This window comes from Saccopteryx bilineata, chromosome 1 (assembly GCF_036850765.1).
Source record: "Saccopteryx bilineata isolate mSacBil1 chromosome 1, mSacBil1_pri_phased_curated, whole genome shotgun sequence".
NCBI classification, from domain to species: domain Eukaryota; kingdom Metazoa; phylum Chordata; class Mammalia; order Chiroptera; family Emballonuridae; genus Saccopteryx; species Saccopteryx bilineata.
The window spans coordinates 16,804,862-16,827,241 of NC_089490.1; the positions used below are offsets into that span (position 1 = coordinate 16,804,862).

Consider the following 22,380-nt stretch of genomic DNA (forward strand, 5'->3'; position numbering starts at 1 on the left):
GGGCTCCCCTCCTCCCCCAGCCTGCTGTCCAGCACTACAGGCACTCGCCGACACCACACACCTCCTTCCCGGGTGTATCTCCCTGTGTTCCAGCTTTCACTCTGGATTTTTGTTTGACCCTGAGGATGTCTTAGTTTCTTGCTCATTCAGTAATGTTTTTAAAGAGGTGTTTTTCATATCCAGCACTTCTAGTTATTTTTTCAGAAAGGGGAAGTCTGATTCTTTGGGGTGAATTCTTGGATGTAGAATTGCTAGACTGAGGCTTGCCCTTGAAAATCTGGATACATGTAGCCATATCACAAAGGCCTATCTTATGTCCAAGGAAATAAATCACTGTATGCACTATGTCGTACACCTGAAAATAATATAATCTTTTATGTCGGTGGCACTTGAAAGATAAAATTATTTAAACAAATAACTAATCTCAAGTCCTTTTAGACTTGCCTCTAACACCCATGAAAGAAGATGCGTGGTTTACATCTGGACAGGAGACAAAATTCACAAACAAGACAAAACAGTAATCCCAAACAATCTAATTATGCAGTGTTAACAGGTGGTAAATTAGGAGTTCAGAAAAGAGAAACATTTCAATCTGGTCATGCCACGCCCCTGCCTTGGGAAGTCTTCAGTGGTGGCCTGTTGCCTTTAGGGCGGTGACCAGATGCTTAGAGTAGCCCCGCGACCTGCGTGGGGGGCCCCTGCCTCCTCCCCGTCCTCCTCTGTCCTCCCAGTCCCTGCTCCGTCCTCCCTGCTCTGCTCTGCTGTTTCTCAAGTGCACTGACTTCCTTCTCTCCTCCGGCCTTACCTCCAACCTAAATATCCTTTCTTACCTCCCACCCTCCCCGGTGCTGGGATTCAAATAATTTAACAACCGGATCGCTGTCCTAATGACCATTTTAAGTAAAAAACAAAACAAAACAAAACAACAACACGATATACCAAAAGGTAGTTTATTATTTTGTGCATTTAATACTTAAGAACAATAAAAGAGGTATACAGAACTAGATTATAAGAAAGTTTTAAAATATTATTGAAAAAATATTAAATATTATCTGACAAAACACAGTAAAACTGTTTATTGAAGACATTTCCAAACTGCTTCTTGATTGGCGTCCTCACTTGCAGTTTTTTCACCTATGGACGGAATGAACATCAGAATATGTTGTTGCGCAGATGAACATTAAAAAAGGGTGAGGAATGTCAATTTGTGATTTCCACGTTGAGTGGCTGCCCAGGCGCCCACCTTAGAGAGAACCCTGATGACAAGTGCCATTTTAACAACCGGTTCACCAGACTCAACAAAAAATTAGGTGTTGGTTCTGCCGAACCGATACGAACCAGCTGAATCCCACCACTGACCTGGCCCACCCCCTCACCCTTCAGGTCTCGGCACGCACGTGACGTTTTGGGAGAGACCTTCCTCGATCTCCTAATGTAAAGCACACTCTCACGTCCACTCACATTCACACACACCACAGGTACCTCAGGACTGCTGGCTGACCCAGCAGCTCTGGGACAGAACTCAAGTTCCCGCATCTCAGAGCGCCTGGTCGACCCAAAGAGAGCCAGAGAGCGAGAGTGAGAGAGAAAGAGGCAGGCTGTGCTCTCCTAAAGCACCTGTTGTTTTTCTCCACAAAATCTCTTCCAGTGGTGTTGACTGATGTCCCCCTCCATCACCAGAGGAAGGGACCGCGCAGAGACCAGCCTGCCACCCGATTCCATCCAGCAGCTAGCTCGGTGCCTGGCGCATAGTGACTCTTCACTGCCTACCTGGATCAGAAAGCTGGTGGCTGCCGTTAGACAGGTGGGGTGGGTGGAGGCCAGCAGGTCACCTTGGCGATCGTAACGCCAGTGGGATGGTGAGGAGACAAAACAGAAAAGACCAAAGAAATTTCTAATCATTTGTAATTCATGGAGGCAATGTGAGTGGTGCTCTTGGATCTGACAAATTGTCATATGATAGTAGCTTCTTATGACCAGTTTATGAGCCAGAGAGGAGGAGAGAAGGGGAGTCCACGGTCCGGCACGAGGTACTTAGGTTTGCTGCAAGCACAACTGGGTGGCACTGCCCTGGGCGCTCGGACCCATCTGTGGTCTCTTTCCCTGGAGAGGGAGGGGTTCTCACCTCTGTGATGTCCTTGATGGCCCATTAGGAGACAGTAAAATGGACCTCTAGTTTGTTTTAGTTTTTTTCATTTCTATAGGTTGATGGTAAATTCCGCCACTCCCTTTTTTGGGGGGGAGGAGTCTGGATTTAAGTGATTCTTCATTTTATTTTAGCTTGGGTCATCAGCTCTGAAGGTCCATTTCCCTGCTGCATTCTGAACGGTTTCCTCTGGTTATCAGGTACCAGAGTAACACTGCTTCTGACGTTCTTGAAACAATTACCAACATTCAACCCAAAGAGAGTGGAGGAGGCGTGGGGGAGACCCGGGAAGCCATTGTTTACCGATTGTCTGAGGATATGCTGAACAAACTGCCTCCTGATTACATTCCTCATGAGGTAAGCCGCCGCCCCCCCCCCCGCCCCGGGCCCTCCATCCCGGTGGACACGGCTGTCTTTGGGGTCCACGGAGCTGAGCTCAGCCCTGGGACTGTCGTTTCCGCGTCCCCTCCCCTCTCTGCTCATTGCATCTTTGTTTTCGGCTCTTCCCTTCCTTACATTTCTCAAGCATCTTGCAGCTTATGACCTGCACTTTTTCTGACACCTTTGTCGATTTCCTTTCCACCCCACTTTCTCTTTGGATCACCTTCTCCCACCTGGATCCCACTGCCTCTGCACTCCGGGTGCCTCAGCCCTGGGGCTGGAAGCTCCCTCTGCCCCTCCTGCTCCGTCCAGCCTTTATATCTGCCCTGGGGTTTGTCCGCTGCCTCCATGCTTTCATCTCCCAGTCCGCTTAGCCAGCTCGTTAGCAAAACAGGCCACGCAGATGTTTGGATGGTTGGTAATAGTTTCCTTCCTGAACCTCCCAGGTGTTTGCTTGTTAATCTAATCCAGTTTTCCTTTTTTTTTTTTTTTTGTATTTTTCTGAAATGAGAAGCAGGGAGGCAGAGAGACAGACTCCTGCATGTGCCCAACAGGGATCCACCCGGCATGCCCACTAGGGGGCGATGCTCTGCCCATCTGGGGCGTTGCTCCGTTGCGGCCCCAGTCATTCTAGCACCTGAGGCGGAGGCCATGGAGCCATCCTCAGCGCCCGGGCCAACTTTGCTCCAGTGGAGCCTTGGCTGCAGGAGGGGAAAAGAGAGAAAGAGAGAAAGGAGAGGGGGGAGGGTAGAGAAATAGATGGGCGCCTCTTCTGTGTGCCCTGGCTGGGAATCGAACCTGGGACCTCCACACTCTGGGCTGGCGCTCTACCGCTGAGCTAGCCGGCCAGGGCTTCCTCCATTTATAATCTTAAAACCCCCTTTACAAAATGATTGAGGACCTCAAATAGCCTTTTTCAAATGTGGGTGAGTAGCTCTGTACTCAAGCATGGCCCCAGATGGAGTTACCGGGTGGATCTGGTCGGGGCGCATGCAGGACGCTGCCTCACTATCTCTCCTCCTCTCACCTAAAATGTGGTGATAACGTGAATTTTGTAAATTGAAATATAACTATACTTTTGACTTCCATAGTAAAAACGGAGCCGCATTACTACCTGGTCCCAGAAGCAGTGGAAGTCCTGTGTGAAACTACAGCAAATCTTTTATTATATTAATGAACAGATGATTTTAGGCTGGAGTAATAATCATACTCAAAATCAGTACTAAAATCAGATTTTCTAGCATCTTAAGTTTTTCCTAAGCGTGACTCTATTGCGGGTGAAGTTTAAAACCGAAGCAGGGCAAAACCAGCTCTTTGGGGCTCCTGGCCTCCTAGAAGTTACTCGAGCTACTGATACGACATTGTCGCCAATACCTGGGCCTCATTTCCCACATGTGTGGGCCACAAAAGCATTGCCCTAATTTCCCTTTTTCCTTAACTGTGAATCTCCACAGAATGGCTGTGATCTGAAAGGCTCCAGCGCCCAGGGCAGGAGCCTGCAGAAACCCACGTGCCAGAACCAGAAACTTAGGAGAATAGGAGAAGGCTGCTGTGGCGGTGGGTCAGGGGCCCCCGCCGGCACGCCGGGCCGGGGTGTCGGCATGCCGCGCCCAGCCTGCCCAGGTGGTGCTGTCCAGGCCGCCCGAGTTTACATCCCCGCTGCCCCGCGCGATGGCTGCCGGAGGGCAGAGGTGCCCGCTGCCGAGTGGGAGCTCCCGGGCTCTGCCCGAAGGCCTGTTCCACACAGTGAGGACATGGTCCGGGTGACTCCGAAGCTGCTCGTCCCTCTCTGCCGGTCCGTGACTCAGAGAGGGGCCCTGGCGTCTCCGGCCGAGAAGCCGCGGTTTGCCGGCTCCGGTGACTCTTGCGGATGGGAGCATCGCTCGGTTCTCTCCTACGCCGTGTGTTTATCTGACCCCTCCGCTCCAGCCAGCAGAAAGCTCACATCTCTCTATGAGTTCCTGCCAGTGTTTGCAGTCAATCTGTTCTTGGGCAGATGTCACTAATTAAAATGTGTGTGTATCTATTGACTCATTTTCCAATAATTGTTGTCCTTGATTGTCCCCATACCAGAGGCTTTTAGATTGATCTCTTCAACATGGTCGATAAATGGTAGACCAAAAAGAACAAATGACAGGTGCTTAATGACCCCCCCCTCAACGTCAAATATCATATTTTCGTTGGTTAAATGAGGAAAGCCTCCAAGCTTAGTCACCCTGGCCAAGGCGCCAACGACCACAGGCAACGGCAGCGAGTCACACTCATTCGTAACGGGCTCTGAGAAGATTTCGGCCATATCTACTTTCTCTGACATTTCTCATAATCATTCTGTAAAAATAAGAAAAAAAGCATTATGAAAAAGAAACGTATTCCAACTATACTTTTATAAAGATTAAATTGCAAAAGAGCATTTAACTGACACTTCAGTCCTTCATCATTTGAAAAGGGGAGAAAGGTACAATTCTATTTCAGCTTTTTAAAGTACATTTCCAATTACCAACTAAGTACAATCAGTAGAAAATACAAATCATTGCAGTCGAGCAGTAATTTTCCAAGTCCAGGAAATGGGGGATTTAATAACAGGTCTAGTTCTGCAGGAGATATGTCAGCATTCACGTGGGCTGGAGGGCTACGTCCAGGGGACGGAAGGGACAGAGAAAGGGGAGGTCACTGGGAGAGCAGGGACCCGTGACTCTGAAACCCCTCCCTCATTGCAGTGCCCACTTTGTTTCAGGTGAAAGCGCGTTTGATAAAGATGGGACACCTGAATTCGATGAACATATTCCTGAGACAGGAAATTGACAGGATGCAAAAGGTCATCTCAATTCTTCGCAGTAGCCTGAATGACCTCAAACTGGCCATCGAAGGAACGATCATTATGAGTGAGGTGAGCCGCTGTCATCTCCACAGTTGTTTCCTTGTCTTGTGGGCTTTTCTTCTCAGATTTGAATGCTGCCCTGGCCGGTTGGCTCAGTGGTAGAGTGTCAGCCCAGCATGTGGATGTCCCAGGTTCGATTCCCAGTCAGAGCACACAAGACAGGTGCCCATCTACTTCTCCACCCCTCCCCATCTCGCTTTTCTCTCTCTCTCTCTCTCTCTCCCTCTCTCCCTCTCTCTCTCTCTCTCTCTCCCTCCCTCTTCTGCAGCCATGGCTCCATTGGAGCAAGTTGGCCCTGGGTGCTGAGGATGGCTCCATGGCCTCCACCTCAGGCACTAAGAAGAACTTGGTTGCTGAGCAATGGCACAATGGGCAGAGCATCGCCTCCTAGTGGGCTTGCCGGGTGGATCCTGGTCAGGGAGCATATGAGACTCTGTCTCTGCCTCCCCTCCTCTAACTGAATTAAAAAAAAAAAGATCTGAATGCCACCTTTTTCAGAACCTGAGGGATGCCCTGGACAACATGTATGATGCTCGCATACCTCACATCTGGAAAAGAGCGTCCTGGGACTCGTCCACGCTGGGCTTCTGGTTCACCGAGCTTCTGGAAAGAAATGCGCAGTTTTCGACGTGGATATTTGAAGGGAGGCCCAACGTGTTCTGGATGACCGGTTTCTTTAATCCCCAAGGTATGTGCTCATGGGAGAGTGGGCCGGCCGCATCCCAGGCCAGTGCTCTATCCACTGCGCCACCGCCCGGTCAGGCTCTATCTGGCTTCAAGCTGAAGCTCGGTTCCTCCGCTCAGGGTGTCCTGTGTAGGAAAACCCGGGGCCTGTTGGCACTCCCTACCCTTTACACAGAAGCACGCACACGCACAGCTCAGCTACAACTGCTTTCTCCTGTGGCGTGGAGGAGTGGAGTCAACCTTCCCCGCATACCCACCACTTCTCCGCCTCCTCCTCCTTGTTTTGACATGGGGGACAGCTTATTTCCATTCTGTGTTGCTGGGCCGAGTCTGGAAATCAGGAAGACCCCGGCCTGTCCCTGCGCGCCCCCCGGCAGTGTGCACGCAGACAAAGCCCCTCGATTCGGAAGCCTTTCAGCCGCTATTTGACATCAGTCACTGATTTCTCAACTTGAATGTATCTCCTGGATTTATATTTTCTGAACCCGTCCCCTTTGATGAAATAATTTCTTTCTTCAGTTCAAAACATTGAAGTACAATTTTTTTAATTAAAAAAGCACACTGTGTTTGAGTCAAACACAGTACAGTTTGCAAAAAGGCCATAGTTGCACCACAACTATGTATGGTCAAATCACCTAGAGTCTAGGTCCTAGACTCTGAAACATTTGAAAACGTTCTGTTTGTAGGTGGCCATTTACCGGGCGTCCTCATAACGTAGTGCGCGCCTGACACCGGCTGCTGTGTGTCCCCCCCGGCCTCTGCTGATCGCCCCTCAGACCCGTGCCCTGAGGTCCACGCTGCTGCAAGGACAGGGGTCAGGCCTCGCCGACCCCGCTCCGTGGCCGAGCTCGTGCTGTTTGCAGTGCTGCTCGGTCACACGGCCTAGCACTTTGTGTCACGTTGGAAGAGGCTGACTCAGCCACCACGGAGCTAACCTGGTGTTTCCCTCCCCTTCACAATCACCGCTGCAGCAAGTGATGAGCTCGGCGTGTGTGTGGCGATTTGGTTTGGTTATTGAAATGGGCAAGCTCTCTGCACCCGGGACCCTATACTGTTTGTTCAATGGCGCAGTTCTGGGCACCGCATGGGTTTGGCTCCCAAGGGATTACTCAGGCCCAGGAGACGTGGGAACTCCCCGGGGTTTCCCAGCGCACACCAGCACACGTATTCACACACTGGTTAAGGTTGTGCTTCGGCTCTGGCCGGTCGGCTCAGCGGAAGAGCGTTTGCCCGGCGTGTGGAAGTCCTGGGTTCGATTCCTGGCCAGGGCACACAGGAGAAGTGCCCATCTGCTTCTCCACCCTTCCCCTTCTCTTTTCTATCTCTCTCTTCCCCTCCTGCAGTCAAGGTTCCATTGGAACGAAGTTGGCCTGGGCGCTGAGGGTGGCTCCATGGCCTCTGCCTCAGGTGCTAGAATGGCTCTGGTTGCAACAGAACGACGCCCCAGATGGGCAGAGCATCGCCCTCTGGTGGGCATGCCTGGTGGATGTCGGTCGGGCGTATGTGGGAGTCTGTCTGCCTCCCCGCTTCTCACTTCAGAAAAATACAAAAAAATAAAATAAAAAAGGAAAAATTGTGCTTCTTGGGGTTTTCAGAGGCTGTCTTTGGTCTCTTTCCCACAGGTGTGGACTTTCAGAGCGTTATGTACTGGTGTGTGCGTGCATGCGTGCGTCTGTGTCGTATGTGGGGTTGTGTTTAAACTCAAAGACTGTGAGTTGTAAAGCGTGTGACCTCAGCCAGGGTCTTGACCGCCTCTCGGAACCTCGTAATGAGGGCCACGCTGCCCCCTCTGGTGGTGTGAGCCGCAGGCGCTCCTGGTGAGCAGAGGCCAGCACCCAGCACGCTCCAGCTCTCCCACCTCTGCCTCCAGCTGACCACGCGGAGTCATTATTTTCAAATGTCTGCCCAGCCCGGAACCTGGCGCCCTGGGAGGCTAGCCGCACCAGTTCCTCTGGTCTTCCCCTCGGTGTCTCGGCAGGCCACTCTGTCCGCTGTGGCAGATCGCAGGCACGGCATATTCTTCACTATCAGTGCGTCGTGATTTTCAGTGAGACGATTTCGCTGAAGCAGGTAGACGGGTCATTTCTGCCTGTTTTCCCATTGCTGTCTCCAGCCTCTTGCCCGTGTGTGTGTTTCTGGGGAGGCGCCATCAGCGAGCGGCAGGTTCTGAGTGCCTGTTCTGAGGATGGTTAGAACAGCCTGGGGTTGGTCGGTGGGAAAGGGCACCAGAGGTGGACAGAGCTTTAGAATCGAAGGGACCAGGGCATTTATTCTAACCCAGCGATAGTCTCAGGATGCCCCATAGCTCCTTTTGCCACACCAGAGCTGTCCCTATCATCTAAGACATTCCAAGTGAATGGACCTAAATCTGAGGGACAGCACTCGGCTGCCTGTCCCCAAATCGCAGAATGGTAGGAGAGTGGACATCTTAGACACGCCTCCAGTGGCAGTAGCAGCTGTCTTCCTTGCTGTTCGGCGTGTGGCAGAGCCTGGTGCACTGGCTTTTGTCACGCCACATCCTTTATCATTCCAGCCTCTGTCCGCAGTGCCTCCCTCCCAACCCCCGCGCCCTATAAGCTGGCCAGCCTCCATCACCAGGCCGAGTGCCCTGCCTGCCAGCCCCATGCCCCTCGGCTGTCTAGGATGCCGACTCCGGAAACACTTTCTGTGTCAGCTTCCGTCCAATGCCTTCCTTGTTCCTCCTCCCAGCTCTAAGAGGGCTACTTCTCGTCTTTCTGTGGGTTCTTCTCAGGCAAGTCCTGCCCTTGGCAATGAAGAATGGCCCCTTCATTGACCTCAGCCATTCTCATTAATGTAACTATTCATTTCTACATATGACTGAGTCGTCCAGAGTCCCGGTGTGAGATTCCGACCCTTCACTTCCAAGTCCCCACGTGGGGCAGTCCATCCTCCTGTGGCCTTCACCAGCATGACCATCTGGTCATCTTCCTCCCAAATCAGGATTCATTTCCATTTGCTTGGGTAGCACTGTTGTCCAGATCACCTGAACTTTTGTGAATGGTCCCCTCACATCTGACCAGTTTGGAAAAAGGAACCTAGGAGGGCATAGTGTCACGAAGACAGGAGGGGAGGGGAAAAGGTAGTGACAGGTGCCTCCAGAGGTCAGGGGAGACAGGGCCAAAGTGGGCAGAGGGCTTCACCAACAAGGAGACCATTGGCAGGAGACATCTCTGCGGAGTGGGTGAGAAGGGAGAGGGGTCAGACTGGAGGGTGCGTGTGTGAGAGACCAGGAAATGGAGGGACGGAGGTGGGTGTGCACAACACGGATAATGCCAAATGGGATGCCAAGGAGACCCAGGTGATGGCATACGTCTGGCTGGGAAGAAGAGAAGCAAATTGGAGGATTAGTTATAAGAAGAAAGGGTTTCCTTTCTTCTTTTAATGATCAGAGAAACTTGAGCTTATTGGAACACTGGTGAGAAGGGAAGGAGCTCAGAGAGGGGAGAAGCACAGAGAGGGAGAGGGAGAGGGGAGGGAGCAGGGCAGAGGTGCCCCCGTGGGTGAAGAGTCAGGAGGAGGACGGCTCCCCCGGGGCAGTGACGCACTCCGGGCAGGGGGAGGGGCCCCCACCCGTGACAACAGAGTGATAAGGGGGGGATGGCGCAAATGCAGGAGACTTTGTAGGTTTAATACATTGCTCACAAAAATTAGGGGATCAGGGACCATGCAGATACTCCAGTACTTTCAGTCTTTTGTACAGTGCATTCTCACCAATGAAGTAAAAGTTGGTTTGGCATCTCATTTGCATAATAAAACACCTTTCTTTGACTTGTCATTTGCTTTTCTGGTGTTCTTGTTTAATAAAAAAAATCAGGCCCCGGCCGGTTGGCTCAGTGGTAGAGCATCAGCCTGGCATGCAGAAGTCCCAGGTTCGATTCCCAGCCAGGGCACACAGGAAAAGTGCCCATCTGCTTCTCCACCCCTCCCCCTCTCCTTCCTCTCTGTCTCTCTCTTCCCCTCCCACAGCCAAGGCTCCATTGGAGCAAAGATGGCCTGGGCACTGGGGATGGCTCCTTGGCCTCTGCCCCAGGCGCTAGAGTGACTCTGGTCGCAACAGAGCGATGCCCTGGAGGGGCAGAGCATCGCCCCCTGGTGGGCAGAGCGTCGCCCCTGGTGGGCGTGCCGGGTGGATCCCGGTCGGGCACATGCGGGAGTCTGTCTGACTGTCTCTCCCCGTTTCCAGCTTCAGAAAAATACAAAAAAAAAAATCAAACACTTCTTCTTTTTTTTATCTCTTCATATTCATTTTGAAATATCCCCTAATTTTTGTGAGCAGTATAGCAAGACGGTAAGGGAGTTCCCGTCCCATGTTTTCTGTTTCATTTTGAGGAGGGAGAAGCAGCGGCCTCGGTCTCGGGAGCAGGAGGCACTGGGGGCAGGACCGGAGGACAGAGGCGGCCGTTTGAGGAAGAGGCTGATGAGCGAGATGGGAGGGCTGCTGGGCGCTTTGGGGACACCGAGGTGGTGACAGTGAACCGTGGTGCTCGCGGTGTTGGTCTCAGGATTCACTGGTCAGCAGCCTGGTGTAGGAAGGAGTAAGAGGGGGCATTTGGAGTCCTTGAGATTGGGGGTTTGCTGGGCAAGTGACGATAAGGAAGCGTCTACCAGTGGTAGTCGGCCTGGTCCCTCCCGCCCACTAGGGGGCGCTCCAGCTTTCATGGTGGGCGGTAGTGGAGCAACCAAAGTATAAATAAAAAGATAGATTTAACTATAGTAAGTTGTTTTATAAAGATTTATTCTGTCAAACAGCGAAAATCCGACATAAAGTGCTTGGTAAGTAATTATTATTATATGCTTTAACTTGCTGTAACTCTGCTTTATAAATTTTATAATGTAAAGTTACTTCTCTACTTTATAAATCACCATTACTGTGGAACCGGTGGGCAGTTAGAAAATGTTACTACTAACAGGGATACAAAAGTGGGCGGTAGGTATAAAAAGGTTGCCTACCGCTGGTCTACACTGAACAGGAAAGGAGGTGAGGAAAGGGAGGGGGAGGGGAGGGTCTTCAGAAACGATGAAGTCAAAGAGCTCTGAGCTCGAGATGCTGCGTGGGATACCGGAGAGACCCAGGTGGTGGCAGGACGTGCGGTGACCCGGGCCGAGGGCCTTTGGCAGGGACAGTGAACGCAGGGGCTTGTGGCCAGAGGGGGGCGGTGGTCAAAGCAGTGAGACCGCATTCAGGAGGGGGCAGCCGCTGGGAAGGACAGTGTCTTCAGTCTTGAGCCAGGTTTTAAGGTCAAGGAGATGAAGAGATGTTCAGCGACGAGGCGGAATATACTAAAGAGTTTGTTCGCCTTGGAACCACTCCAGGGAGAGCGGTGGGGAGGCTCAGGGGGGCGGGCAGGCATGCGAGGCCGGGTCAAGGGAGAGGATTTTGCACAGAGCCGCCCACAGAGACGGCAGGGCAGCGCGACGGCTTGCGTGCGGCGTGCGAGGCGCAGTGGGCTGATCCCGCCCGGCCCGGAGAGGTAGTCCCGGCTCTCCGGCTTGTACTCGGTTGTACCCGGCGCCCACCGTGTCCTGGATCAGTGACGTTTCAGAGAGCATGTGCGTCCTAGGGGACTCAGGAAATAGTGGTCAGTACTACGGAGAGCCTTACCGTTTTGCTTGTATCAAGAGGCATTTCTCTTCCCACTGGTCAAGTTGGGTTTTGAAACACGTGTGGGTCTTCAGAGCGTGGCCCTCAGCCCTGCCTGCACAGGAGAATACCTGGGAGCTTTAAATACTTTCTTGTGCTCAGGGGGCGTGAACTGGGGACATCACAACATCTGGGGAGGAGCCTCTAGAGTCCGTACAGTTAATTTTCTTAAAAGCCCCCTTGGTCATTTGAATGTGTGCGGCACCTCGGCCTTAGGCTTTTGCTACCTGGTGATGTGGTCCCGCGGCAGTGGCAGTGGCAGTGGCCCCAGCACCAGCCAGGGGCTTGGTAGAGATGCAGAATCTCGGGCCACACCCTCGACCTACCTACTGAATCAGAACCTGCCTCGTACACGAGCTCCTTCTCCGGTGACAGCTGTGAGCAGTGAAGCTTGAGGAGCCCTGCCTTGAAACATGCTGTGCCTGGGTCCCACCGCCGGAGAGTCTGAGCTTATTTTATTTTATTTTATTTTATTTTGTAATTTTCTGAAGCTGAAAATGGGGAAGCAGTCAGACAGACTCCCGCATGTGCCCGACCAGGATCCACCCGGCACGCCCACCAGGGGGCGATGCTCTGCCCATCTGGGGCGTCGCTCTGCAGTGACCAGAGCCACTCTAGCGCCTGGGGCAGAGGCCACAGAGCCATCCCCAGCGCCCGGGCCATCTTTGCTCCAATGGAGCCTCGCTGCGGGAGGGGAAGAGAGAGACAGAGAGGAAGGAGAGGGGGAGGGGTGGAGAAGCAGATGAGCACTTCTCCTGTGTGCCCTGGCCGGGAATCGAACCTGGGACTTCCGCACGCCAGGCCGACGCTCTACCACTGAGCCAACCGGCAAGGGCCAAGTCTGAGCTTATTGACCTGGGCCGGGGCCTGGGAATCGGGGCTTTTAGAGGCTGCCCAGGTATTTTTAGTGTTTCACCAAGTCCGAGATCCCTGTCTGAAAGCACCTAGCAAAGCATCAGAAACGGTGCCCAGTGCATTTTTATTCGACTGGGTGGATCAACGCCATCTTTGTTTAATGATTTCTGACCTTTTATTTAACTTAGCAATGAACTCCATTTGCTTCTCATTTGAGGGAAAAACTGCCTGTCATAAACCTGTGGCAGGAACATTATTTCTCCTCATTTTCTTTTTCTTTTCTTTTTTTTTATTCAGTGAGTGGAGGGGAGGCAGAGACAGATCCTGCATGCACCCCTCCCAGCAAGTCCCCTAGGGGGCAATGTCCTGCCCATCTGGGGTGTTGCTCTGTTGGTCAGCAACTGAGCTCTTCTTAGTGCCTGAGGTGGAGGCCTTGGAGCCATCCTCAGCACTCAGGGCCAACTTGCTTAATCTGAGCCATGGCTGCAGAAGGGGGGGGGGGAGAGAGAGAGAGAGAGAGAGAGAATCGAGATGGGGAGGGGTGGAGAAGCAGATAGTCACTTCTCCTGTGTGTCCTAACCAGGAATCAAACCCGGGACATCTACATGCTGGGCCGATGCTCTACCACTGAGCAAACTGGCCCGGGCTTGTCTCCTCATTTTCAAAGATGCCACTGGGAGGCTTAGTAACTGATAAGACAGGAAATACCGCACAGCCTAAGGCACTACATAAGGACTGGTTCATTTATTAAAGGGGAAAAAAAGGTGTTGCCTAAAGAACTGTCATTACTGAAGCCTTTGTCGCAGGCGTTACAAAGGAGAGAATCTTGCTCACTTCTCACCTGGCACCCTATGGCATTGTCCTCAGTGCCATATGGAGTGAGGTTCAATTTGCAATTTAATTGGAATTTAAAATGTCATAGGGAAATGCAGTTGTTAAATTTGTGCAGATGGGTAGCTTAAGACTGGGACTCGTGTCCTGTGCGTTGTGACCTTGTAGAGTCACAGATCAACAATGAATTTTAAAATGTCACCAAATAGGGTCAATTGAATTCCAAATACGCTGCTTGGATGCAAGTGTCTAATACGCGTGGTTAATGTTGGAAGATGAAAGTGACATTTTCATGAAGTGACATAGAAGGGAAAATTGGTTTTTTTTTTATTGGACATATGTACCACTGACTGCCACACACACAAAATGTATATTATTAATAAAATATGAGATGTCTAGTACTTAAAATGGAAATTCACATAATGACGTGCTGATCAAATCACCTCAAGTGACTCAACACAGAGAGCAAGGAAGTGGCTGCCAGGCTAACCTTGGAGTGGACTGTTTATGTCACAACATCACCCTTTCGTGCTAGGCATTCTTGGTTTCACGGAACTGTGGCTTTAGAAGAGTCACTTATAAAAAGTCTTTTAATCAGCTACCCTGGCCGATTGACCGACTTTTTTTCTGGATTAATGCAAGCACTTTTCTGTAGCCCCAAATCCTGATTTAGTGAGCCCTCTGATAAACCTTACGAGGTGCAGATATGACCAAATCATTTGCCTGCTTTCAGTATTCAGTGACTTCTCACCATCTACAAAGTCAAGTCTAAACTCGGACCCTGAAACATCCCACCTCTGCCTTTGTTTCAGCCTCATCCACCAGCATTGCCTCTCCCTTAGCCTAGAGCAGGGGTAGTCAACCCTGGTCCCTACCGCCCCCTAGTGGTAGTCAACCTGGTCCCTACCGCCCCCTAGTGGTAGTCAACCTGGTCCCTACTGCCCACTAGTGGGCGCTCCAGCTTTCATGGTGGGTGGTAGTGGAGCAACCAAAGTATAAATAAGAAGATAGATTTAACTATAGTAAGTTGTTTTATAAAGATTTATTCTGCCAAACTTAGCAAAAATCCGACATAAAGTACTTGGTAAGTAATTATTATTATATGCTTTAACTTGCTGTAACTCTGCTTTATAAATTTTATAAAGCAAAGTGACTTCCCTACTTTATAAATCACCGTTACTGTGGAACCGGTGGGCGGTTAGAAAATGTTACTACTAACAGAGATACAAAAGTGGGCGGTAGGTATGAAAAGGTTTACTACCCCTGGCCTAGAGCCTTCGCACGTGCTGTTCCTCCAGCTGGAATTGTCCTCCCTGGAGAACCCCTGTGTTATCTTTCAAGCATCACCTTCAGTTTCACCTTCTCAGTTCTTGCGTGGTCCTGTTTGTTCAGCTCTCTGCTCCTACGACATTGTATTCTGTGTCCTGCCTCCCTCCACATTCCCTCTACACTGAGCTCCTTGAATGCTGGGTCTATGGACAGCCTCATCCTCTTTAGAGCCATCCCACCTGGAGCAGTGCCTGGTACACGGAAGCCACTCCCAAGAGATGTCACGAATGAATGAATGAATGAATGAGTGAATGAATGAATGAATGAGTGAATGAATGAGTGAGTGAATGAATGAATGAGTGAGTGAATGAATGAATGAGTGAGTGAATGAATGAGTGAGTGAATGAATGAATGAGTGCTTCCCCAAAGGTCTCATTTAATCACCAGGGAAGAACTTGGCAACAAAGAAAACTTGACCTCTCAAAGCCAGGCTGGGGCCTGTTCTTTCTTTCCAACTCCAAGGGGTATTAGCTCTGTGCCTGTAATCATGCCCTGCAGTTTGGCATGATACTCGATATTAACACGAAGGCCTAAATGTGACGTAAATCCTCCCAAGGTTTTTGAAGTCCATTCTGAAGTTTAGTTTCTAACATCAAATGCTACTCTCCAAGAAAGCCTTCTCTTACTGAAGTGAATAGCATGGTTTGCAAATACTGCCTTTAAAGAAAGGCCACCATATGCGGAACCATGTATTATTTTAAGTAACCGCATTATGCATATTAAAACATGCAGTTTTCCTTTCCAGTGTGATTACTTTGTTTGATCAAATTGAAATTTGGGTTTTCTATTTTGGCATTATGACCAAATGAAATTGTTCCATTATAGCAGATAGAAGCTTGGTAATGGCTTGATTCAAGTTTTAATTGAAATGCTGTTCTCAGAATGTTTCAGCATTCTAGTGCTGTTCCTAGACATTGTGTCTTCCGACAGAGCTTGTGAGCTAGGACTGGGTGACATGACAGCCCTTACAGGACTTGGTGGCTGGCGTCCCAGGGGAACTCCGAGCGAAGGCTCCTGTCTGAGGCAGGGGGGTGCCGTTTCCCTGCTGCAAGCTGGCGAGGAGCGTCCCGCCCCTTGCAGGTCCCCATGGAAACAAACACGGAAAGAAATGTACCTCGGGGTTTGATCTCAACTCCTCTTGGATGGGCATGCCTTTGGAGATTGATAAGTAAATAACAATTAGCACTGCTAATTGTTTATTTTTTAATTTTTTAAAGACTTTATTCATTTTAGAGAGGAGAGAGAAGGGGAGAGGAGCAGGAAGCATCAACTCCCATATGTGCCTTGACCAGGCAAGCCTGGGGTTTCGAATGGGCAACCTCAGCCTTCCAGATGGATGCTTGACCCACTGGGTCAAGCACTCCCTTTGTTTCTAAAGCGGGCTACACCCAACCATCAACATTTTTTCTTCCTTTTCTTTTTAAGGTTTCCTGACAGCCATGAGGCAAGAAGTGACCCGTGCCCACAAAGGCTGGGCCCTGGACTCCGTGACCATCCACAACGAGGTTCTGCGGCAGACCAGGGAGGAGATCGCGTCGCCCCCCGCGGTAGGCGCTCCCCAGGCCGTGGTGGGGTCATGCAGAGGCCGGGCCGTGGTGGGGACAGTGCAGAGGCCGGGCCGTGGTGAGGACAGTGCAGAGGCCGGGGCTGAGAGGGGGAGTTCTGAGGCAGACCAGGGAGGAGATCGCGTCGCCCCCCGCGGTAGGCGCTCCCCAGGCCGTGGTGGGGCCAGTGCAGAGGCCGGGCCGTGGTGGGGACAGTGCAGAGGCCGGGCAGTGGTGGGGACAGTGCAGAGGCCGGGCAGTGGTGGGGCCAGTGCAGAGGCCGGGCAGTGGTGGGGACAGTGCAGAGGCCGGGCAGTGGTGGGGACAGTGCAGAGGCCGGGCAGTGGTGGGGACAGTGCAGAGGCCGGGCCGTGGTGGGGACAGTGCAGAGGCCGGGCAGTGGTGGGGACATGCAGAGGCCGGGCCGTGGTGGGGCCAGTGCAGAGGCCGGGGCTGAGAGGGAAGTTCTGCCTGAAGCTGACCTACGCGGCCTCCGTCCGGCCCACCAGCGTGCCCGCTAGGGCTTACTTACTTGGCTGCCACCGGAAGGCCTCAGTGTCACAGCCCCCTCCGTTTGCTGGCGTGGGAATTAATGACAGGCTCGGGGAACTCCCCAGACTGCATTTCTTTACAATTACGAGTCACCCCTGTGCTTGCCAAGCGGGATTTTCCACATGTCCCCAGCTGCTGCTGCGGCCGCTCAGGAATGACAGGGTCAAGGGCACTCGTAGAAACTGGCAGGACCAGCGGTCCTGAGTGCTGGAGCAGTGCCAGCAGCGCCCCCCACCACACGCACACACACACATACACACACACACATGCACACACACATGCACACACACATGCACATACACATGCATGCACATGCACATGCATGCACACGCACACACGTGCGCGCGCACACAGACACACACGCACACACACATGCACACACGCGCGCGCACACACACATGCACACACGCGCGCGCACACACACTCATATAAACGCATGCGCGCGCGCGCACGGCGCCAAACCCCGGGGTGCAATGGGGGGAGGGGCTCGCGATAAGCAGACACCCCTGGGAGCCCCTGTTTGGACACTTACCTGCTCTCTGAACTTGGGCCAGTTTGTTTTTTGAGCCTCAACTTCTTCAACTGAAAAATGAGAAAACGACAGGGACCCATCAGCCCCGTTGAAGGTGGTTGTGAGACCTGAACGGGCTCAGACTTGGTGCCAGACCCCACACACTCAGTGAGTCTTAGTCCGCTTGCCCCTTTCCCTGACTTCTGTCCCCTCACCTGTCAAGTGAGGGGATGGACCACATGGTTCCCGAGTCCTGGCCCTTTCTGCCAGCTTGTCACAAAGGTCACCTTTCCTCCGCTTCCCAAAAGCACGGTCCCTGTTCTTTCCGAGACCTCACCGGAAGCACTTTCAACCTTACTTCCAGCGCCGTGCAGGCTGCTTCTATCACAGGTCTCAGAATTCTTCCAGCTTCTCCCCGTGACACACTGCCACGGTCACTTCCTGAATCTTAGGTATCCTGTTTCCAGGCACCAAGCTCTGTATTCGTCTCCAAGGCTGTTGTAGCAAAGTACCACAAACCCGCGGCTTAAAACAAGAGAGACATATGCTCTCGCAGTTCAGGGCCCAGAAGTCCGAAATGAAGGTGTTGGCAGGGTTGGTTTCTTCTGAAGGCTCCGAGGGAGGGTCTGTCCCATGCCTCTCTCAGCTTCTGGGGGATCGCCACCAATCTGTGGCGTTCCTGAACTTGTGGTGGCTGTGTCACGCAGATCCCTGCCTCTGTTGTCACATGGCCTTCTCCCTGTGTGTCCTGGGCGTCCTCTGCTTGGAAGAACGCTGGCCACACAGGCATTTGCCTCTCCCAGTCCTGTGTGACCATAACTGATGGCGTCTGCAAATGTTCTTCCAAATAGTCACATTCTAAGGTCCTAGGAGGACGTGAATTTTGGGGTGATACTCTGCAATCCACTGCACCTTCTAACTATGACTTTGTCAAGTTCTGAGACTGACAGAGGGCTTGAGAGGTGACAGTTTACTGCGGGCTGGTAGCTAACTGGTTGTCCTGCTCATGTGGTAACTGCCATCCAGTGACTCGTGATGTTCCGATTTTCTGGCGTTGCCCGTGGTTTTACTGTCAAACCATGTACCTCAGTTTTTTATCCCCCAAAATATGACCCTCATCCTATTAGAAAACACTTTGCAACTAATCTCACTCAATTTTATGACATATAATCTATACGGACTTCCCCATGCCCAGTCCTCCCTGGAAATGGGAAAATGGTCACGTCGTCCACACAAATCTGCTTTATGAGCCGACGTGATTACTGGCATCTCCCCCACGATTCCCTGTAGCCTCTCTCGTCTTGCTGAATCCACGTTCCAGGGCTCCCCTCTGCCCGCAGGGTGAAGGTCAGACTCTCCAGCTGGGCGTCTGGACTCTTCCCCGCTCGCACGCCAGCTTACTGTCTCACCACCGAGCCCTCTGCTGGGTGAACGCGGGGCCTCCCCCCACCTGTCCCCTGCCTGGGACGCCCACCCTCTCCGCTCCATCTTTCCAAAAGCAGCCCGCCCCTCAAGGACATACCCCCCCAGAGGCCCCTGAGCACGGGACCTGGGCGCGTGCACCCGGCAGCCCCTTGCAGGTGTGTGCTGGGGTTAAATTCATGGCTTACAACTATTTTTTTTTTCTATGTGTGGGTCTTGTCTCCTAATGTCCTGTGTCAAAGAGAGACACAAGATGACGGCCAGCCAGGGTTGAACCAGCTGTGTCCTCCCCGCCTGTTACAGCCAATCTCGACCCACCACCCTGGCCTGGGAGGTCGGAGGGGTGGGTGGGCGTGGGTGTGGGGCTCGGACTCCCCTGCTCTCCAGGCCTGGTGGCACAAACCTCACTTCCTCCTGTGACTGAGACGGAGTTAGAGCCGCAGGCTGGCTTGGCCGGCCCTGGGGGTGATCCCATGTGGCCCCCAGCTCCAAACGCCGTTCTGTGCTCCGACCCTACACCAACTCACACCAGGCCTCTGGGAGACCTCTGGGTCCCGGCAGAGCCACTGTGGCCCCGGGAAAGCCACTCCCACGCTCAAACAGCTGACACCAGGCACGCGGCCCTGGGGGCGATCCCACGTGGCCCCCAGCTCCAAACCCTGTTCTGTGCTCTGCCCCTACACCAACTCACACCAGGCCTCTGGGAGACCCCTGGGTCCCGGCAGAGCCACTGTGGCCCCGGGAAAGCCACCCCCACGCTCAAACAGCTGACACCGGGAATGCAGCCCCGGGGCTCGTAGCCTCCAGACGGGCTGCAGGGAACCCTGGCTCCCGGTGCCGCTCCAGCCCTGTGCCCAGTGCTGTTTCCTTCTTCCGGGAGCCTCTTGAGACCACTGTGTGTTTTCTTTCCAAACTGCCAACCTTCATTCCAGTAGTGGATGCCCATCTCACGGCACCTAATTATTAAAAAAATAACCCTATTGCCTTCCGCTTGACTCTCCCAGGAAGGTGTGTACATTTACGGGCTCTACTTGGACGGCGCGGCCTGGGACCGCCGGAACGGGAAGCTCACGGAGTCCACCCCCAAGGTGCTCTTCACGCCGCTGCCCGTGCTGCACATCTTCGCCATCAACTCCACGGCGCCCAAGGACCCCAAGCTGTACGTGTGCCCCGTCTACAAGAAGCCCCGGCGCACGGACCTGACCCTCATCACTGTGGTGTACCTGCGGACGGTCCTGTCCCCGGACCACTGGATCCTGAGAGGGGTGGCCCTTCTGTGTGACATCAAGTGAGCTCGTTGCCACACGTGGAGGGCGCCGTGGCGTGGTGTCGCTGGCTCAGAAACCTGCGTGTTTTTCTCCCTGGCCGTGGCCACATTACCTTTCTGAATTAAAGAGTTGATATTCTACAGTCTCATCTGGGTGGTTTTTCTCCACGTCAGTTTTCAAACACACAGTTCTAAAATAATGCTTTTTATTTTAGGCAACTGTATTTCATTATAATTATTCTTTAGAGGAAGTCCTATCTCCAGGTTAGAACACTTCAGGAGGTTTGAATTTTAAAAAGAAAATCTGAAAATTATTCATTTGTTGTATCTTTATAGGAGTCTAGTGGATAGAAACTTTTCTTTCTAATAACTTCCACTCTCCCTTTAGTAAACACTGTCCACGTCTGTGTTTCTCCTGCTGGGTTCTTCTCTGCCCGCTGGAGTTCGGTCTCCTGTCCGCGCTTATGAAACGGAAGCTGGACGGGTCCAGCCAGTGCCCCCCGGGTTTACAGCTGTGTGGCATCGTCAGGGTTCTGAGGCCCAGGGAACTCCGAGCCCCAGCCCACGCCCCCTCTGCGGACGCCATGGAGCCCACATCTCTAGGCAGCACACGGGGAAAGGAAAACAAACTCCACCGAGTGAAATGAAATTTCACGCTTAATCCCTCAAAGAGCAAAGTCTTTACAGAGAGAAGCTGTTCTCACAGGGTAGCGAGTCTGACACTCCGTTTGAACCTTCATTTCCTGCTGAAGGAATTCGTCAGTTCAGCGAAAACAGATGGGGTTCCCGATTGAATTCTCGGGCAGCTTCAAGAAAGCGAGGCCGTGTCTCCACTGGTGTTCCCATCCCGAATCCACGTGCCGCCCCCAGCTAACGGCACAGGCTTCCTTGCTTCTGTCTGTTCCAAAGGAGGGCGGCACCCTGTCATCCTCCTGTCCCCCTACCCAAAGCTGCTGATGACAGAGCGACAGCCCAGGTGAGGTGTCCCGGAAAGACCCAGGAGGTCATTCCCAGCCCTGTTTGGTGTCCTTTCAAGTGGGAGGAAATACGCTATGAAATGCAAATTGAGGCAGTGGCTCTGGTGTGCTCCTGACACCGAGTCAGTGACATTGAACCAATGCCATTGGTTCCCGGTCAGGGCCATGGAACTTTCCCGGCCCCGGTGTTCTGGTATTGCCCTTGGCCGACAGGCACACGGAAGGCTGGGATGGCACGCTCTGCACAGACCGCCCCCCTGCACTGAGCTGGAATGCGGCCCCACCTGCTGGGCTGGGCAGGGCCCAGAGCACGTGAGACGCATGAAACAAAGCAGAATGCAGGTCCCCGAATAAAGCACCCGCTTTCGTCCCGTGCCCGTCCAGCTCCTACGGTGGCCGGAGGCACACCGCCAGATCTGCACCCCTGGACGGCACGGTAGGTCTTTCAGAGAATAGCAATTATGTTCAATGGTCCTTAATAACTTGAATATCTTACGGAAAATTGGGGAAGAGATGGAAAATATGCGTCCCTAGCGAGGAGGGGGCAGATCAGGCCGTTTAAAGTCACAGACCATTTCCCAGGAGCGTTCCCACTGTGGCTGATTATTTTGCTCTGTGTCAACACAGAGGAGAGAGGTTGCGCACAGGCCGCCCGGTGTGGGGGGGGGCAGCGGCCCTGAGGGGGTGCCACCAAGTGGTCTTCTTTGTGGCGGGCCCGTCTCAGCCGGCCGGCCCTCGTTCTGCAGAAATGGCTGCAGTCCAGTTCAGCTTTCTCCCTCCAGGCCCATTACCTGGCTCTCTTAGACCTTTCGAGCCATTGAACCTGCATAAACACATAACCATTTTCCCGGCAAAATTGTTGCCTCGCGCTAATTACATAATTTGCCGCACTTGAGTGAGGGAGACCTGGTGCGCATAAAAGAGCAAAGCACGGGGCAGGAGATGCTGAAGCCAAAGGAAGCGGGGAGAGAGTCCGAGCCGTGTTTTCCCCTCCTAGGACTCAACCCGCACAGCCTCACGTTGGGCTCTGCGGAACGGACGACGAGACTTCGAATGTTATATTGGTATGAACTTGGCGTAAAACATGAGCCCCAAAGCAGTGTTCTGAAGATCTGGCTCCTGAAAGGATCGGCCTCGCGGGTGATGTGACGTGAGCAAGCTGGCCATCCTCTTCTGTCCCGGGCCCGAGATGACGAGGGACTCCCCTGTCACGCGAGCCCACGCGAGCCGCGGCTGGGGGACAGAGGGAGCTGCCGGGGCCCGGGATGAGCTCAGAGAAAGGTAGCGTTCCGGCCGGACCTCGGTCTCTCCGTAGGCGCTCCCGTGTTGGCACTACGGCAG

The 22,380-nt window shown here is 52.8% G+C and overlaps 1 protein-coding gene across 1 annotated transcript in view; it reads left to right on the forward strand.

Annotated features, from left to right (window-relative positions):
* Positions 1-20,161, forward strand: part of DNAH8 (dynein axonemal heavy chain 8) — a 297,942-nt gene extending 277,781 nt beyond the window's left edge. Inside the window, exons 85-89 of the mRNA XM_066252925.1 lie at positions 2,347-2,503; positions 5,262-5,414; positions 5,904-6,093; positions 16,192-16,313; positions 19,800-20,161. Of these exons, the coding sequence (XP_066109022.1) occupies positions 2,347-2,503; positions 5,262-5,414; positions 5,904-6,093; positions 16,192-16,313; positions 19,800-20,087 (910 nt within the window). The 3' untranslated portion in view covers positions 20,088-20,161. The remainder of the gene's footprint in view (positions 1-2,346; positions 2,504-5,261; positions 5,415-5,903; positions 6,094-16,191; positions 16,314-19,799) is intronic.
* Positions 20,162-22,380: the final 2,219 nt, after the last annotated feature.